Consider the following 19,092-nt stretch of genomic DNA (forward strand, 5'->3'; position numbering starts at 1 on the left):
ATTTGATATGCCTCCTTTTTTATCCATCTTGTAAATTGCAAACAATCTTGTGCTCTATTCTGCTTGCTAGTATGTTTCTAAATTAATTGTCTGTGAATCTTTAGCAGAAACTGAGTATTATTCTCTCTCGCTCTCCATTTTACACGATAATTTTTTCTGTACAATGAATGTGTTTCCAACCAGTGCATCAAAACTGTGTACTGGTTGCAACAATTTTTTTAATTTTTTGAGCACTGTGATAGAAATGACCAGAACTAACTCCTTAACAGATGCCTTATCTCTCAGAGTCAATATAACTCCTGTTCTCATTTTTCTAGTGTTAATTAACACTAGGTTACATTTTAAGCACTTACTTCCTGATTTTTCCCCAATGTCTTGTTAATTTTTAATGGAGGCTACATGTTACTTATTACACTACTACAGATAAAAATTCACTTGGATACCATACAGTTAGAGTGGTGCACAAGACCAACTGTTATTAAAAAAAAAAGGGGGGTGTGTGTGTGTGACAGGTTTACAGACCAAGAATACGGCAACAAATAAATATGTCGAATCTATCAGTGTTAAAAAGTGTGGTATTGTCCAAGGTTATTACAAACAATCTATAAACTGTGGAATGCCCTACATTCTAATCCAATAATACTACTAATCATACATTCAAAAGCAAGGTATATATCAAGTGATATAACACACATCAAAGAGTGATATTAATATTTATTTTACACATTTATTTTGGTACACTGGTTGGAAATCTATTCACTGGTTATAAAAATATAAACTAAAAATATTCTGTAAAACAGAGAAAGAACAACATTCAGTTTCTGCTAAAGATTCACTCTTGCAAATTATTTCATTGCTGGGAGTAAAATAACAAGAATTCCTGTTTGATCTTATCTGTTTTTAAAAGTGGCAACTATACACTGAACAGTCTTAGCACAGTGGACTTCTGAATAAGCAAACTGCATTGTACTATCATGAGAAAATAGAACTGAACAAGTAACTTGTTCCAATATTGACAATTATGCAATAAACATAAGCTAATTACATATACATTGTCAATAATTTAATATTATATTAATCAATAGTAGTTTCATTTTGAATGTTTCCTTTTCTCCTGAAGTTTTGCAGCTTTCTTCTTCATATTTGCTATTCTTTTGTCGGCAGAAATAACATTTATTTTGGGTACCACAGATGATTTAGATGAAGATCCAGTTGCAGAGGCTGTAGTAGTAGTGGCAGCGGCAGCAGCAGCAGTGCCGCCACCACCACCACCACCACCACCACCACCACCACTAGTTGTATGAACAGCAGTAGGTGTTGATGTCATTGTAGTAATGGAATTAATATTACAATCAGAGGTTGTTCCAGATGAAGATTGCACTGGCATTTGCTTGGAAATACAAGCTGAGGCAGAAACAGGAGAACCTGAAACAAAAAGTGATCATTTGTGAGGTAACCATTGAACTTTGTCCTGATATTTCAGGTTGGCAAAATAATCACATAGCATCTAATTATTAAGTTCATCAAATTTTACTAGTGATAAAAGAACTGTGCAATACATTAGACACAAAATATGACTACTGTTACTGTTAATAAATACATAAGAAGATAATCAGAAGAAATTAAAACTTAGGCACTGAGAGCCATAAGGGCCTAAACCACTCTGCCATTGATTTTAAGATTCTAGCATATACACATGCTCCCAACATCTGTTGATCTCATGGCAAACCAGCTTCATCTGTGCTGTAGACCCACATTGCGGAAATGAACAGTTATGAAAAGCTGTCTCACCCTTCTATATGGGCCAAAAGCACAAAATTTCATTGCTGTAGGAATGCTCACTGGCTACACTAGCGTCCATTTTTTCATAAAAGCTGCAAGCTCTTGAAGAAATGCTCCAATATAACTTCACTTTCCATGGTTTCAGCATTCAAGTTTGTAAAATGGACGCTGAGGATGCAGAACTTTTATGACTGTTACTAACCTCAGTACCAAATCAGAAGGTGATGTACATGGTAACAATGAACATGTCAGAAATTTTACAAGGATGAAGTTTTCAACAGGTTTGTGCGAACTGTTGTTTAAAGTATCATAATCTTCACTAGAGTTTGGAAGGCCACTATTTTCTGAAAACCACAGCGGAGGAGGCCACAATTTGCCATTTCCCCCACAGTTTGTAGATGGCTTGCACAATCTAGTGCCCTGATATGTAAATGGAAGACATACCAACCTTGAAACACAAAGGCTTAACAAAGCTAATTTCATGCCTGAAGTGGACAGACAGTTTTATCTGAACCTCAAGTCATAGAATGTGACTGATTAGAATGAGGACCATGAAGTGTTGGAATAGGCCATAATTTTGAGTGTAGTGCACTTTGTATCTGTTCTTTAAGTTCCTATTCTGGAATTACATTAATCGTGAACTTTACAACTTCAAAGACACTATTGTCACCAGCTCACATAAAATTTTTTTGTGAATTAATAGTAATAGTAAAGTACTAGTACTACTACTACTACTACTACTACTACTACTACTACTAATAACAACAACAACAACAACAACAACAACAACAACAACTCATAAATATAAGATGTTGAGACTGTTAAAAAACAGTCACGCAAATGAGAACGGTGGTTTGCCAACAAATTTGTTTTTCACATACACCCATTTTTCTCATAACTATTTGCTTGTGCTTAGGTCCTTACAGTTCTCAGGGCTTTTTGTTTTCAGAAAAAATTAGTGCCTTTCTTTAGAATAATAAGATGAATTTTCACTTTTAATTAGCTTTTTATATATAGTTGCCAGAAACTGAATAAATAATAATTTCACAACTACCAGCTGTAACACCCCATAAATTTTACTCTACCTGCAACAGATGTTTGATTCATGGCAGTCAGACTTTGACTTTTAAAGTGAAACCCATTTCAAAACTGACAGTTGCCCAGTAAGCAATTGAGAAACACATGTTTGGAAGGCTAGGAAACAGGAAACAAACAGATCAGGGAACAGGCTGCAGTAAAAAAAAAAAATTATGATCATAATGGAAATGATCGAGGGAGGAGGACAACATGTACTCGTGTACAGAAATGGTAGGTGGACCAACGAAGTTCTTTGCTTGGTTCCAAGAGAGTTGAAAAGACTATGATGACAACCTAGTGGTAGGTAGACAGATGTCACCAGCAAACTTGGAAATATGGATGCATACAAGACAGCTCATAATGCATATGGAAGTCTAAAGACTGCCTTTATCCATCCTTGAATGGTAAATGGGGGTTGTTGCTGATGATGATGATGATGATGATGATGATGATGATGATGATGATGATGATGATGATGATGAAAATAAAGGAAATTACGTGGCTGCAAGAAAAGTGGACCAATAAAAATGATGGAGTAAATTAAAAGAATATGGGAGGATACTAAAAAATAAAACTTGGGAAGTTTATTAAGGAACAGGACAGTTGTGCGTGCGGGGGGGCAGGGTGGCGTGGCGTGGCGTGCAGGAGGGGGTGTGTGGTGGTGCAGGGGTGTGTGTGGTGGTGCAGGGGTGTGTGGTGGTGCAGGGGGGTGGTGTGTGGTGCAGGGGGGGTGGTGTGTGGTGCAGGGGGGGGGGTGGTGTGGTGCAGGGGGGGGTGCAGGGGGGTGGTGTGTGGTGCAGGGGGTGTGTGGTGCAGGGGGGTGGTGTGTGGTGCAGGGGGGTGGTGTGTGGTGCAGGGGGGTGGTGTGTGGTGCAGGGGGGGTGCAGGGGGGGTGTGTGGTGCAGGGGGGGTGTGTGGTGCAGGGGGGTGTGTGGTGCAGGGGGGTGTGTGGTGCAGGGGGGTGTGTGGTGCAGGGGGGTGTGTGGTGCAGGGGGGTGTGTGGTGCAGGGGGGGGGGGGGGGTGTGGTGTGGTGCAGGGGGGGTGTGGTGTGGTGCAGGGGGGGTGTGGTGTGGTGCAGGGGGGGTGTGGTGTGGTGCAGGGGGGGGTGTGGTGTGGTGCAGGGGGGGGTGCAGGGGGGGGGGGTGCAGGGGGGGTGGTGGTGCAGGGGGGTGTGGTGCAGGGGGGGTGTGGTGCTGGGGGGGTGCAGGGGGGGTGTGGTGCAGGGGGGTGTGTGGTGCAGGGGGGTGTGTGGTGCAGGGGGGGTGTGGTGCAGGGGGGGTGTGGTGCAGGGGTGTGTGGTGCAGGGGGGGTGTGGTGCAGGGGGGGTGTGGTGCAGGGGGGGTGTGGTGCAGGGGGGGTGTGGTGCAGGGGGTGTGTGGTGCAGGGGGGGTGCAGGGGGGGGGTGTGTGGTGCAGGGGGGGTGCAGGGGGGGGTGTGTGGTGCAGGGGTGCTGGTGGTGCAGGGGTGCTGGTGGTGCAGGGGGGGTGGTGGTGCAGGGGGCGGGTGTGGTGCAGGGGGGGGTGGTGGTGCAGGGGGGGGTGCAGGGTGGTGGTGGTGCAGGGGGGGGTGTGGTGCCGGGGGTGGTGGTGCCGGGGGTGGTGGTGCAGGGGGTGTGTGGTGCAGGGAGGGTGTGGTGCAGGGGGTGGTGGTGCAGGGGGTGGTGGTGCAGCGGGGGGGGGGGGTGCAGGGGGGGGGGTGCAGGGGGAGGGGTGCTGGGGGGGTGGTGCAGGGGGGGTTGGTGCAGGGGGTGTGTGTGGTGCAGGGAGGGGGTTGGTGCAGGGGGTGTGTGTGGTGCAGGGGGTGTGTGTGGTGCAGGGGGTGTGTGTGGTGCAGGGGGTGTGTGTGGTGCAGGGGGTGTGTGTGGTGCAGGGGGTGTGTGTGGTGCAGGGGGTGTGTGTGGTGCAGGGGGTGTGTGTGGTTCAGGGGGTGTGTGTGGTTCAGGGGGTGTGTGTGGTGCAGGGGGGGTGTGTGGTGCAGGGGGGGTGTGTGGTGCAGGGGGGGTGTGTGGTGCAGGGGGGGTGTGTGGTGCAGGGGGGGTGTGTGGTGCAGGGGGGGGGGCATAAAAGTAGTAACACAAACTCAAATGTACATTACATTAACTTAGATATACTTCCTTTCACTGTCAATGATGTCCTCAATACGGCCATTATAAAACAAAATACTTGTCAGAATTTCCTACCATCACATACCTGGTCTCTGTCTTGACTGAGCTTTGAATGTTAGTGACTGGCACAATGCAATACATTCATAGCAGTACCTCACAGTGTGCCACCAGAACTCACTGTCATGCAATAGGAGCAGTGGTTGCATGCAAATAAGCATCGGTACTTAAAAAATATGTAAAATAAAAAATTAATAAAATACCTCAGGTTCCTAGTTAACAACAATGGAGCTGATCCCAGTCAAGAGAAAAATAAGAGCAGTCATAGATTTTGCAGCTTCTGAACACATTCATGATGTGAGAATGTTTTCATGGAATATGCTCATGTTACTAGCAATTCATAAAGGACTTCTGTACAAACATTCATCCCTTGTCAAATCCACTGGAGAGGCTAAATTTTCCTGAAATGAGGTGAAAGAAAAATCTTTCCTTGCCCTTAAGGAGGTGCTAACATCTCCAACCCTTGCACTTCACAATGAGAATGTTGAGACAGAACACCACACTAACAGTTATGGGATAGGTGCAGTTCTAGTGCAAATTCAGTAATGTGCTGCAACGACGGTAGCTTGAGCTTCCAGAGTACTCTTGAAGCCCGAGATTACCTACTCTACAACCAAGGAAGAAGGCCTTGCAGTCATTTGGGCCATCAACATGTTCTGGTTGTATTTATTTGGCATGCCATTCACTGTTATGATGGACCACTATTCTGTATGTAAACTGATTAGAGTTAAGAATCAGTCAGGTTTACTGGCGAAATGGGCACTGACACTTATTGAGTAAGGTGTCACAGTGCAATAGAAAATTAAATGCGGTCACAAGGATGCAGACTGCCTTTCAAGGAATTCTTTGAGAGAAAACAGCAGTGTGGATGAAATCTCAGTCATCGTTCCATTGTATGGCATTGCTGCTGAATTGAGGGAAAGTCCAGCATTGCTAAGAGCCACAGAAGCCGTGGAGGAGGAGGAGGAGGAGGAGGAGGAGGAGGAGGAGGAGGAACCAACAAAAGGTGAATTCCAGTTAATAAACAGAACACTGTAAAGAGAATCTGTGATAAAATAGGGGTGGAAATCGTTGTTTGTCATCCTAGTTAATCTACAGCCAGTTATCATGAAGTTTCTCCATTATGCTCAAACACCTGGTCACCTACAATTCGGGAAAACTCTAGACAGTATCAGACTGAGGTATCACTGGCCAGATTTCTACCAATCTGTTACACACTATATGAACCACTGTAAGTAATGTGAGTGACAGAAGCATGTACCGCAATTACCTCCGGGGGATCTGGTTCCAATTCCACCTGCAGTAGTGCAATTCCAGAAAATCAGAATCTAACTCTTGGGGAGGTTTCCAAAGTTGACAATAAGGAATCCATGGGTAAGCTACCTCCCCTGTCCACTGCCATCAAAGCTGTGCGGACTGCCGAAGCTCTGGAAATTGCAAGGTTACTAGTTTACTGGTACAGAATGGTATCAGAGGTAATTTCACACTGCAACATCACCATCAGGGTGGCAGTCACCCACCGCCCACTGACAAATGGCCTCACAGAATGCCTTAATAAGACTTCAGCATATATGCTCTTGTTGTACATTCATAACAAACAGAGAGATTGAGCAACAATACTACCCATTGTGACATTTGTACATAACGCAGTGAAGCAAGACACTACAAGCTTAACAACATTCTTTGTGCCACAATGTCCTGAGGACAAAATGATAAGAGATATACTGTTGCAGGTTCAACCCAGTAAAGACCAAGAGTGCTATAATGCCAAAGATCTGCCAGTGGGATACTGCCCAGAAGGCTTTGTATGGCATAAAAGCTTGTGCACAAAATGGGGCATGCAGAAATGTTACAAAATCCCAACTTGGGGCCAAACCATATCCTTCATCACTTATTGGATGTCTCGTATGAAGTTGAGGATTATGACCTTTTACTGAGAAGACGAAAGTGCAGCGACATTGTCAATGACTCCATATGAAGCCCTACTACTGTCCTGAGATGTGGATTGCTGATACCAGCTTTTCGTTCACTTTCCTTGAACACCCACTCAACAATCATGAAGTTTCACGGGAATGGCTAGCTTCAATGCTCATCATAGTGAAGAAGATGTGACAGTACTGGAATGTGAGCCCCCACCAGAGCTGGAAACAGAGGGTCACTGACAAGCTCTAGATCCAAGGTGCTGTTATCTCCAACAGCAGGATGCTGTTTCTTCAGGAAAGGGAGCAAAGTTGTGAGCTCTGTTGCAAACCGATATGCCACGGTGGTTAGTGTCACTGGCTGGAGTTCTGAGGGTCACCAGTTCAAACCTGACATCCAACAATTATTTGTTATTTAGTATTTATCATTTTTGGAAATTTCTTGAAATTTCTTATGTTTGGAAAGTTAGCACATTATGGAATACGTTATGTTTGTATAAACAGCAGCACTCTCTGTCCAGGAATTCAGTTCTGCTCTGTCTGTAGGTTGGTGTATGTAATAAAAATGCCTTCAGTATTAAGTGTTATACTTCACTGATGACCCTGCAATTCGATTTAAAGTTTAATGTGGTTATGACGTGACAATATTAGCAGAACAATGGAGCACTACCACGTATATTATATTGTATAAGCTCATGTTTTTTATGCTGCTGGCTCTGCTGAACAATTCATCCACTTAGCCCTTCTGGGAGTGTGCCCTTAACTTGGAATGGCTGCTGGCTGATTCGATGATGATAAAGTAGGAATTCCATCCGTCTGTCAACTCTACTGCACACAGATTAGCTGACATATAGTAAATATTGCATTCTAATGCTGCAGAAAAAGCAATGCACAATAATGTCAGTCCTCTTAAGTATATTAGTTGTTACTGTAACTATGAACTGTTGACACACTCAAGTGCACCAATATTTCTGTCATAGTGGCAGAAGTCTTGTCCTTCCTTCATAACACTATCACAGTTATATTCCAATGATTCTATGAATGATATACCACATTCTCAGGGAAGTCCAACTCTTACTAAGAGGCACAGCCATACCATTTCTTCCCTCATCTGCTCATTCACTGGGCATGTACAGGATACAGGGTATACCCATACGGCAGCACACCTATTAGTATGCTCAGGCAGTCACTAATAACAAAGCAGGGCCTCATACTTATGTGCTGTTGCAAAAGTTACACCGAGAACAGTGTCAGTGCCTCTTTGAGTCAATGGCATTTAGTTTTTATATGTGCTCTTACTAGCTCCTAAAGATATGACAACTTTTTTTGCTTCCAGTAAAGTGTGTGCGAATTCATCTAACAAATTACACATACTTCACATTATTTTACATTTGTACTTTTTAAAATATTTTGATTTTCATGAACAAATTTACCACAATTGTGACATCTTAAAATTACCTCCAAAGGTTTTGATCCCTTGAGGAAATGAAGATACCAGACTAGGCTTTCCTCCTCCACCAACATATGTCTGCTTACTGGAATGATGGGCCGCCTGAATACTTGTTGCTAATCCAGCCATTCCCACAACACCTTGAGAGCCACTTTTGCTGTTTACTTGATTAATTGGCATCTGGAAAGGCTGTAAAGTGATATAAATTAGAACTGTTTCTAAGGGATAACATTATGCTTACTCATCTGTAGGGCAACTACAGTTAAACTAATATTAAATGATATTTCTGTTACATTAACAATTATGTTTATTGCACACCAGTGTAAGAAATCACAAGGAAGAGCAAACTACCGTATTTACTCGAATCAAAGCCGCACTCGAATCTAAGCCGCACCTGAAAAATGAGACTCTAAATAAGGAAAAAAAAAAAAAAATTTCCCGAATCTAAGCCGCACCTGAAATTTGAGACTCGAAATACAAGGGGAGAGAAAAGTTTTAGGCCGCACCTCCAAATCTAAACAAAGTTGGTCCATTGTAATATGAGACACAATTTAGGTCGAATGAATGACGATACAGCTACAGTAGTTTGGTTCGAGCCGTAAGCTTAGCAGTTAAGCTTTACCAGGTAGCCATTGCTATGCGTCAGGCGCTCCGTCCGTATTTATACGGGTACCCTTCGTTTTTCACGTTCTTCATCTGGTTTGAATTGATTGCTTATTTTTCTTTGATCTGATAAGTGCCGTTCTCTTTGTTATAGGTGTTTACGTCACTATCTGAAAATGCATTACTGTACTGTGTCATGCATTGTTTGTCACATTCTGATGATGAGTGTTTACGACCTGTCGCCGTTCGCGGCATGGTTTGCTTTTGTGCGTGCTACCGCCGCTCACAATTTAAAGAAAAAAAAAAAAGGAGGAATTGTCTCAGTTGCGAAACAATGTCAAGAGACTGCTATTTGTTGTTATTTACACTGTTGCTTTCTTTGATAATGATCAACAAGAACCAAATAATAAACTGCGTATGATAGATGTTCTGAACGAGAGTTTAGCGAAAATTTTTCTCCGTTTGAAAATCTTTTCAGACACCTCTTTAGTACATTACTTTTTGCACAGAAATTAGAGTCATCTTAGATGTAAAAATCTAGTCACTTGTCGTGCTTCATTTCTGTTTGTATCACTATTAGGCATAAGAATAATACGAATATAAACATGACATGATATGTGTATACTCCCGCGTTTGCTGTTGTCTCACTCTAGTTTCGTAGTTTATTAGGCAGGCAGGATTTAAATGAGATAGCAGCAAACGTGAAAGAATACACGGCAAAAAGTTTATATTCATATTATTCTTATGCTGAAGAGAATACTGCATGTGATTCACAATTCATAAAAGTTCCCTTTAGCAACCATCTCTTCTTACAGGTAGGAAAAAATTCAGAACGTAGAATTGGCCATATTAACAAACATCGCAAACAGTCCTGCCAGTTGGATTTTCGTAGTACATTGAAAAGCTGCTACATTCGAAGATGAACAATACGGAATTTGTATTTACTTCGTTGGATAATGTATGAAAATGCAGTGGTCGAAATTCGGGGCGGAGAAAAAAGCTCGTCTTCCACCTTTTTTTTTTTAAATTTATTTACTGACGCAGAGGTTTTGGCGCCAGTGTTTATCTTTGTGCCTGCAAAGCATGCCTGTGTAGCGCTACATATATTGAACGGCAGAAGTTAGTTGTGGCGGCACCTACCAACATATTTCGTAAGTTCCGCTTACTTTGCACTCTATTCTAAGCCGCAGGCGGTTTTTTGGATTACAAAAACCGGAAAAAAAGTGCGGCTTAGATTTGAGTAAATACGGTTTATGGACTACCTTGGCCCACCAAGGTGCAAGATCTGTTGAATCCACCCACCCAGCACCTACTTCAGTCCTATTACTTGGTTATCCTACCCCATCAGATGCCAGATCATATGTGAAAGGAGCCATGTCATATACCAACTTTGCTGCAAACACTGCAACACTTTTTATGTCCGTATGAGCACCAACCAGCTGTCTACAAGGACATCTGGGTCCTTCCATCCACCACCAGCTTCCCTGAGCTATGCAGATTCTCTCCTCCTCCTCCCCCCCCCCCCCCCCCCCACCTCTTGTAATAGTCCTGGCCTCAACCTTTAGTAACCTACTGTCTCTGCACCCTCCATGGAACAGTTTACCCTTCCTACATCCTGTCAGCCCCCTCAATTCACATCCCCAAGTCACCTAAAGTGTGCACCACTCCACACTGGCTCTGACAACTGTGCATCACATGCATAGCCCGCATACTTGCCACCTTCGCTTCTGCATTCCTAATCGGCAAACCAGCCACCTCACTCCGAGCCATTCGCCACCCACCCACAATCCCTATCCCTGCCTCCCACCCCCCTCTCCCTCCACACACCCCACCCAGCTGGCATTAAGCAGGGGCTTAGGCGCTCTCTCTCTCTCTCTCTCTCTCTCTCTCTCTCTCTCTCTCTCTCTCTGTGTGTGTGTGTGTGTGTGTGTGTGTGTGTGTGTGTGTGTGTGTGTGTTTTCTGGTGTATTTTACTCGAGCTCATAAATGATTAAATAATTAGCCTCTACTCTGAAGGCTAGCAAGTTCTCTTTTTCTGAGATAACTCACTGAGTCTGCCTTTTGGTAAGTGGTCTCCTTTAATCCAGAAGTATTTAATTTCTACCACAACTTTCCTATAACATTTAAAACTATATAGACTACCAGATGAGCATAGTTTTACAACTTTTCTCTCAATCTGTTGCAAGTTTTGCTGAGAGTCTGCCAGTTTTCATTCAAATACAAATTTTTCCCAGTTTCTGTTAATCCCCCCGACAGATTATCAAAGCACTTGTACACACAGAATTAGGCAGCTATGCAGTAATTCTGATAGAAATTTGGCTCCCTAGACAAATCTTTTAAATAGATTGTCATGTGCACATGTACCGTGAGGTCCAACTATATTTCTGCATAAAAAATTGTTAGGGTAAAAAATGGAACTGATGATCATATCAGTATATGTTGAGGTGACAATAATCATGGGATACATCTAACTATCATGTCAGACCACCACCTGCCCGACGTAGTGCAGGAACTCTATGTAGCATGGACTCAACAAGTTGTTGGAAACACCTGCAGAAATACTGAGGCATGCTGTCTCTATAACCGTTCATAATTGTAGAAGTGTTGCTGGTGCAGGATTTTGTGCACAAAGTGACCTGTCAATGACGTCCCACAAATGTTCGAAGGGATTCATGTCCAACGATCTGGGTGTCCAAAACATTCACTTTAATTGTCCAGAATGTTCTTCAAACCAATTACAAAGAACTGTGGTCAGATGACATGGCACACTGTCAGCCATAAAACTTTCATCTTTGTCTGGGAACATAAAGTCCAAGAATGACAACAAATGGTCTCCAAGTGGCCGAACATAACCATTTCCAGTCAATGATTGGTTCCATATAAACATAGTCCACATCATTATGGAGCCACTAACAGCTTGCACAGTTCCTTGCTGACAAATTGGGTCTGTGGCTTTGTGGGGTCTGCACCACAGTTTAACCCCATCATCAGCTTGTAACAACTGAAATTGAGGCTCATCTGACCAGGCCACAGTGTTGCAGTTGTCTATAATCCAACTGATATGGTAATGAGCCCAGGACAAGCACAGCAGGCGATGTCGTGCTGTAAGCAAAGGCACTTGGATCGATTTGCTGCCATAGCCCATTGACACCAAATTTTGCCATGCTGCCCAAACAGAAATGTTCATTGTATACCCCACATTGATTTCCGCAGTTATTTCATTCGGTGTTGCTTGTCTGTTAGCATTGATAACCAAGCGAATACTGCTGCTCTGTCATTACGTGAAGGCCGTTGGTCACTGTGTGGTACATGGAGAAGAGGTAACGCCTGAAATTTGGTATTCTCAGCACTCTTGACACTGTGGATCTCAGAACGTTGAATTCCCTAACAATTTCAGAAATTGATATCCCATGTACCTAGCTCCAACTATCATTCCGTGTTCTAAGTCTGTTAATTTCCATCATCAGCCATAATCAAAGCAGAAACCTTTTCACATGACTCACTTCAGTACAAATAACAGCTCCACCAATGCACTGCCCTTTCACACCTTATGAATGTGATACTATCACCATCTGTACACATGCATATCACTAACCCATGATTTTTGTCAGCTCAATATAGGTAACAATAATATGAAAGAAAACCTGTATCAAAAAATTAGATTTCTTGCACTTGATGAAGATTAAAATCACTGAGTATTTATAGTAGCCAGATCAACAGTTTCATTTGTGGCTCATAATCATGAAGTCTGACGGATCCAGCCCCAGTCCCCTACCCCTGGGGCAATATATAGTACGGATTTAAAAACTTTTGGTAGAATGTAACCAATTACAAAATATACCCTCCGACTTTGTACAATCAACCATGTTAAATGGCAATGATTGAGGCAATGTCAATGATATTACTTTACATGCTGGCATTGTCATGAGGAGGTACTTCCATGTTTCAGTAGTGGTTTACCAGTTTCTGTTACACTTACTCCAAACTGGACTGATATGAGAGGCGGCTACTGGTAACTTGATGCCTTCATGATGGACAGTGTCTAGCTTCTTGAGAGAAAGAGTTTTAGAATGTTGAGAAATTGTACACACTTTGTTCTCCAGTCTTTCAGGTGTGGTAACCATCTTAATTTACTGTCAAAGATTATGTCCAAAATTCATACATTCTTTCCCATATTTCTGTTTATATAATGTCACTGACCTCGACAGTAAAAAAATTATGAGTTTCAGAGTGCCAAGTCATTTTATATATCTTCCAAATTAATTAGAAAGAGATTGTTCAAAACAATGGCAGGAACAGCTGCAAGACACACATATAAATGATTGATTATGGTAGATCAGCTAAGACACCCATTCTTTGACACTTCACCTTCACAGAGTTAGGTAGTGATCTCAGTCAGGACAGGTGGTGAGATGATCAGGGTGATAGGGAGGGGAGTAATAAGGAAATAGTGTGGACAAACAAGATGGATAGATTGTAATGAGAAAAAAATAGAAAAGGCATAGAAGAACATAGATTTGTGAGGCTGGCGAGGTGGAAGAGCTATTCAGCTGGATGAGACTGGTAAGAGCAAATCTAAAGTGAGAATAAGGTCTACAAAATCTGATACCAGGTGGGTTGCAGGATGAAAGGATATGTTCCAACTCAGAAGTTTATGTTGGAAGAGGAATTGTGAACTCAGTTATAAATAGATCAAGTTCAAAAGTTTTGACTTTAATTACATGTGAAAAACAGGTACTGGGGCATGAAAAGATCATACAAAAATTTCTGAAGTACTCAGGCTTCATTCACATGTCAAAACAAATGTTCCAACTATGGACACCCACTTTAAAGTTACACAAAAACAAGTTACACTCACAGTAGTATCAAGAGATGGCAAGAACTGTCCCTAACCAATACATTCTATCAGGTTAAGATTAACATTCTGCATCAGTTAGGGATACTCGCGAAAAAGCTGCTTGGAGGTACTGTAGGTAGGTTTTCCCATTCCTTCTCCTGATGGGTTTTATGACTAAGTAGTCTTTGTGAAGCACGTCTTCTGAGAGCATCCCTGGGATGCTATCTGGGAATAAGGTTAAAATTAATATCAATCTAAGTGATGTCCTAACTGTCCATATACATGACACCCTGGCTGGATGCAGCTATAGAGCAGTTGTCATGATTTGATGTTGACTTTGCTGATTACGTTCAACAACAGTGAGGCCACGGGACAGACCCACCTCCCTCACAAGTACCCAGTAAAATTTTATGTTTTTGGCATGGTAACACGTTTCTCATTGTCTGCTCACTAGCTGGCACCTAGAATAATTTGTCGCACTTTGATAGTACTCATCTCAGAAGATCATTGGTAGACTGTGCTAACAATACAGTTTGGCAGAAGGTATTTGCGTATGTTGCCAGTAGATGCATCAAACAAGTGACTGAATACACCTTTTGACACTGTAATTAGATAATCGTTCTTGGAGAAGCCTAAGCACTAGTAAGACATAAAGTAATTCGAGCAAGAGTATTGCACCTGTTCCTTTCTGCAGTTGGGATATGTTACTGGTATTACTCTTTCCCCTAGCTCCATATTGCACACACACAGCTGTTTCTCTATTGAAAGTAGCTGCTTTCAGTCAGAAGATGACACTTCATTTGTTTCACGTTGCACTGATCATGATGGAGACAGTTGTTCAATCTAATTGCCTGTTCTTACACAAACTTAATGATGATGGGCTGTGTCCAGACTTCATAGACTATTCCTAATATGTAGTAATACTAACTTTAAAGACCCATATGTTGGCCATTTCTGAAGTACCGTTGGGATGTCTATAGTAGCCCTTTCAAGGAATAAACAAATGAATCAGAATCAGTGAACAGAACTCTTGTTTAGTACATTCATAAGAATCTCTCTATTTACTTAGTGACCAGTTTACATTCTGTGCATAGTATGCGGGTGGTTCAATTGTATGTCGTGTAAAACTGGTGTCAGTAACATTTGGATATTGTGTGTTCACTAGTTATACTGCGATCACAACCCAGAGGGGAGTATTGAAATGCTGCATATTCTATGGGAAAATACCCCTTCTCCTCACTATACAAACTTCCATGTCTGATTGAAACTCTGATCTTCCTAGTGGTCAGATAGTGGACATAGAACCTCACCAGCCTTGCCTTGTATTCTGAGGCAGACATTCTTAAACATATCACAGCTTTCATTCGCCACACATGAAAGCTCACATTTACACTCAACATACACAACATCCGAGGCAGGTATGTTACAATGCTGTCAGCCTATCCTCTCAAAATCTAATAACTACAGATTTTTCAATTCTGTCCAATGGCCTCACTGTTGTTGAAAATAATCAGCAAAGCCAACATCAAATCATGACAACTGCTCTATAGCTGCATCCAGCCGTGTCTGCCCCCTAACCAACCCCCTGGTAACCAAGAATTTCCTCACCTCCAGACTGACTCACCTTTCTTCCCAAGATCTCTCCTTGATGATACCAATCTCACAGTTGCTGAAAAAGCTGTTATTGAGAGCCTCAAAATTGATCTGACGTTAATCATCCTCCTTGCAGACTTTGCCTCCATAACTGTTGAAATGGACCATAATCATTTCTTGGCAAAAGCTCTTCACTGCCCATCATTTCCTCCAGAAAAGCTTGCTGCAACAATTCCAATCCATAAGTACAGCATGACCTCATATGTGCACTTAAATTCTTAGGCCCACCACATAAATGTTTACCTTAATCCTTTTCCTTCATAACATCTACTGCTTCTACGTACCCATATTACACCAACTCCCCATGATCTACAAAATTAAAAACATAGGATGCCCCGTTCTTCCTGATGACTGACCTTTGTCAGATAGCTTTCTCACCTATATGAAGTAGTACCTCCACCCTAGTGCATACACTAAAGACATTTAGAATTGATCCATCCCCTCCCACAGGTTTCCTCTGCTTGTAGCTTTGGATACAAACAGTCATCTTAAAAAGGCTGAACTGTAAAAAAAAAAAAAAAAAAAAAAAAAAAAAAAAAAAAAAAAAAAAAAAAAAAAAAAAAAACTTGAGAAAGCCATGGACGTTACCCACAGCATTCACCCATGGTAATTTATCAGCCTCAGAAGAATATCTTCTATTCATTCAAAATCGTTAAATCCATCATTTGATTACATTCATTTGTGACATGTTTATAATTTGGCTTCATGCCCATATTCTCATACCTTTGTATCCTTAACATGACTTCAAAATATTTTACTTTTCCCAGAATTGCTTAGTGAGACACTTTACTGGACATTGACCTCAACTTCTCTGAGTGACCTCAGACTTTTTCAGAATGAATTAAACTAATTACTAACAGTACCTTCACTATGATAGCTACCTTCCCTTCCCTTCCACATAATGCCAAAAAAGCCTGTCCCTTTGGTCTTATCATCAAAGTCTTATGAGAAGCAGTCTTCCTCCCAATGTGCAGATCATCTCCATGGTCTTGATACTCAAACCAACACTCCTCAACTGGTACACTAACATCATATAATCTCTTGTGCACCCCAATGACCACCACTCCAAACAGAAACTACCAAATCAATATCGTTACCAGGATTAAAACTACCACTTCCCTAACTCTGGTGAATATTCTAAAATCCTTCCTATATCTCCCAAAATAACACTCTTATTTACTTGACATACACAAATTCCATCAGCCACTCCCACTCTTCTACTCCTCCTCAGATGTCCACAGGTCACCTCCCTCAGGAAGAGTCAGGTACATGACCCACAGAGTAAATCCACCTCACAGCATGTATTATCCCCATTAGAGGTAGGACCACTTGTGCAGTCAAAAATGTGTTCGAACTTTGATTGTTTAAATTTCCATAATAACACAGCCACCAACTAACTGTCCACACATGAGCAAGCTGTAATAGGACTAGGCTAGTTAATGAATGCTTCAATACCACTTAAAGTTCTGCAGATTGTGTATTACCCAATCTACAATATGTAATGGACAAAAGCTAGAAATTATGGTTTTTCTTAATTTCTATCAGCAAATTAAACTATATGGTTCACTTACATACCAAATCAACATCATTAACATCATTTGAGATCATTCAACTGTAATCAACAGAAAATTATAATTAGTTAGAAAACTACATGACATATTGACATACTGTCATAAATTACAGCAAAATTTATAATTTCATTCTTCTGATTGCATTATTACATTCCCACTGAAATGTTTGGAGAAATATCTATGTTATATTTAAACCAATAATGAATTAGCAAAATTTTTAAGTTTCAACTTACCTACAAACAGACTTTCTGAAAACATCAGTCATCTGATGTATTTAAAGTGCCTTGGGCACTTTACGTATCATGTCAATAACGAAAAACCAATTAGAACAGTAATTAACTTTTTCATTAATGATTCTTTAACATTCAGATGTAAACACTATGATTTTCACTCATTCTGAGGCTGTGAAATCATCATACAGAACTTTAACCTAAATTCCTTATTGGCATTTTGTACTGCACCTCAATTAATATTAGAAATAAAATCCAATGTGAGATTAAGACGTAATTAATGATTTTATGATAGGTATCATTATTGTAACTTCATATCCAAGTTTTGACACAAAAGTCGAAAGAATAATATTTAGAAATGTATTCAGAATGAATCATCATTTATTATCTTTAAACAATACTACTCATTCTGAGGCTGTCATCATCAATCATTAACTTTTCATCATAAATCTGAATGTAATTGTTTTTGACAAAAGACCAGACAACATGCATTGTTGAGATATAGTATATATTGAGTGGTGCGAAGCACTTTAAGTCGGTCGCAGTTTGGCCAATGTAATGATGCAAAGTCTGTAACAGTTGCTGTTTTGTCAGTCATGTTCGTAGAAGGCAGTTTGTGGGTAAACATATTGGCAAATCCTTACAGAAAATACATCCACTGTTAAAAGGATTCATCAGTGTGTTCAAAAATATTATTTTAACATACAAGTTTTCATCACATCAAAAATCCAGGCAAATCTGCAATATACATCCCCTTATGGACTTTATTGATGGAGGAAATTTAACAGTTCAGAGCTAATATTCCACCGCAAAAACTACACCACTCTCATACTATGATGAATCTCTCATAATGAGAAGTATTTCAGCCAGAACTGCAGTTGGAGTAACATTAGAACATGCATGCACATGCACCTCCACCCGCACATGCACAAATGGCCACTGCAAAACTGTGGTCAGCGGCGCAAACTTGACCACCAAGTTGAAGAGCATTGCATGCAGTAAAACAGTTGCTCCACAATCTCTGCCACTCTCATATTAATTCTTTATTATGTTTGCTCTATATAATGTATCTCTATCTGCCTCATCCCCCCCCCCCCCTCCCCCAATACCACCTACCTTTTCTGTTCTTTTGAATACAAGAGTTGGTGGTGCAGATTCAGCTTTCAATGTAGGCTTCACAGTTGAGACAGGGTCTTTCACAGTTGATTTTGGTGAAGCATGTGGCTTAGACACCTGAAATAGGAAAAAAAAAAAAGAGTGCAAAGTGTCATAAGAGGTGTTACTTCATTACAAGCTGTATCTACGAAGAGACAGTTTGAAGAGTCAGTGAAACAGGAACAGCACGACTTCTTGTATAGACAGAAACACAGTTTAAGGTGATCATCATACTGGTTCTTATGGCCTACAACAATAACTTTCTCACAAACTATTTCCCCACATTAATATTTATTTAAAATAGGAAAAAAAAGAGTGCAAAGTGCCGTAAGAGAGGTGTTACTTCATTACAAGCAGTATCTATGAAGAGACAGTTTGAAGAGACAGTGAAACAGGAACAGCACGACTTCTTGTATACACAGAAGCACAGTTTAAGGTTGGGGTGGGGGGGGGGGGGGGTGAGGGGGGGGGGGGCACTGTGGCACAGGTCCCAACTTCAGGAGGGTCTATCTAGAGTGTGGTGAACTCATTTTTGTCTGTGAGGGGGTGCACACACTAGAATGGCTCAAGGACAAGGTGCCCATGATATTGCCATGTGAAGCTGCTGCTCAAGACAGCAGCGGAGCTTCTTAACACCGCAAAGGTATCATTAT

At 41.4% G+C, this 19,092-nt stretch overlaps 1 protein-coding gene across 4 annotated transcripts in view; it reads right to left on the reverse strand.

Annotated features, from left to right (window-relative positions):
* Window positions 1–699: 699 nt before the first annotated feature.
* Window positions 700–19,092, reverse strand: part of LOC126248541 (integrator complex subunit 12-like) — an 88,729-nt gene continuing 70,336 nt past the window's right edge. For all 4 annotated transcript variants that reach the window (XM_049949603.1, XM_049949602.1, XM_049949601.1 and 1 more), the window contains exons 5-7: window positions 18,401–18,517; window positions 8,399–8,579; window positions 700–1,425 (exon numbers count right to left, since the gene is read on the reverse strand). In XM_049949603.1, the coding sequence (XP_049805560.1) occupies window positions 1,091–1,425; window positions 8,399–8,579; window positions 18,401–18,517 (633 nt within the window). In that variant the 3' untranslated portion in view covers window positions 700–1,090. The remainder of the gene's footprint in view (window positions 1,426–8,398; window positions 8,580–18,400; window positions 18,518–19,092) is intronic.

The sequence above is a fragment of the Schistocerca nitens genome, chromosome 3, assembly GCF_023898315.1.
Source record: "Schistocerca nitens isolate TAMUIC-IGC-003100 chromosome 3, iqSchNite1.1, whole genome shotgun sequence".
Lineage (NCBI taxonomy): Eukaryota > Metazoa > Arthropoda > Insecta > Orthoptera > Acrididae > Schistocerca > Schistocerca nitens.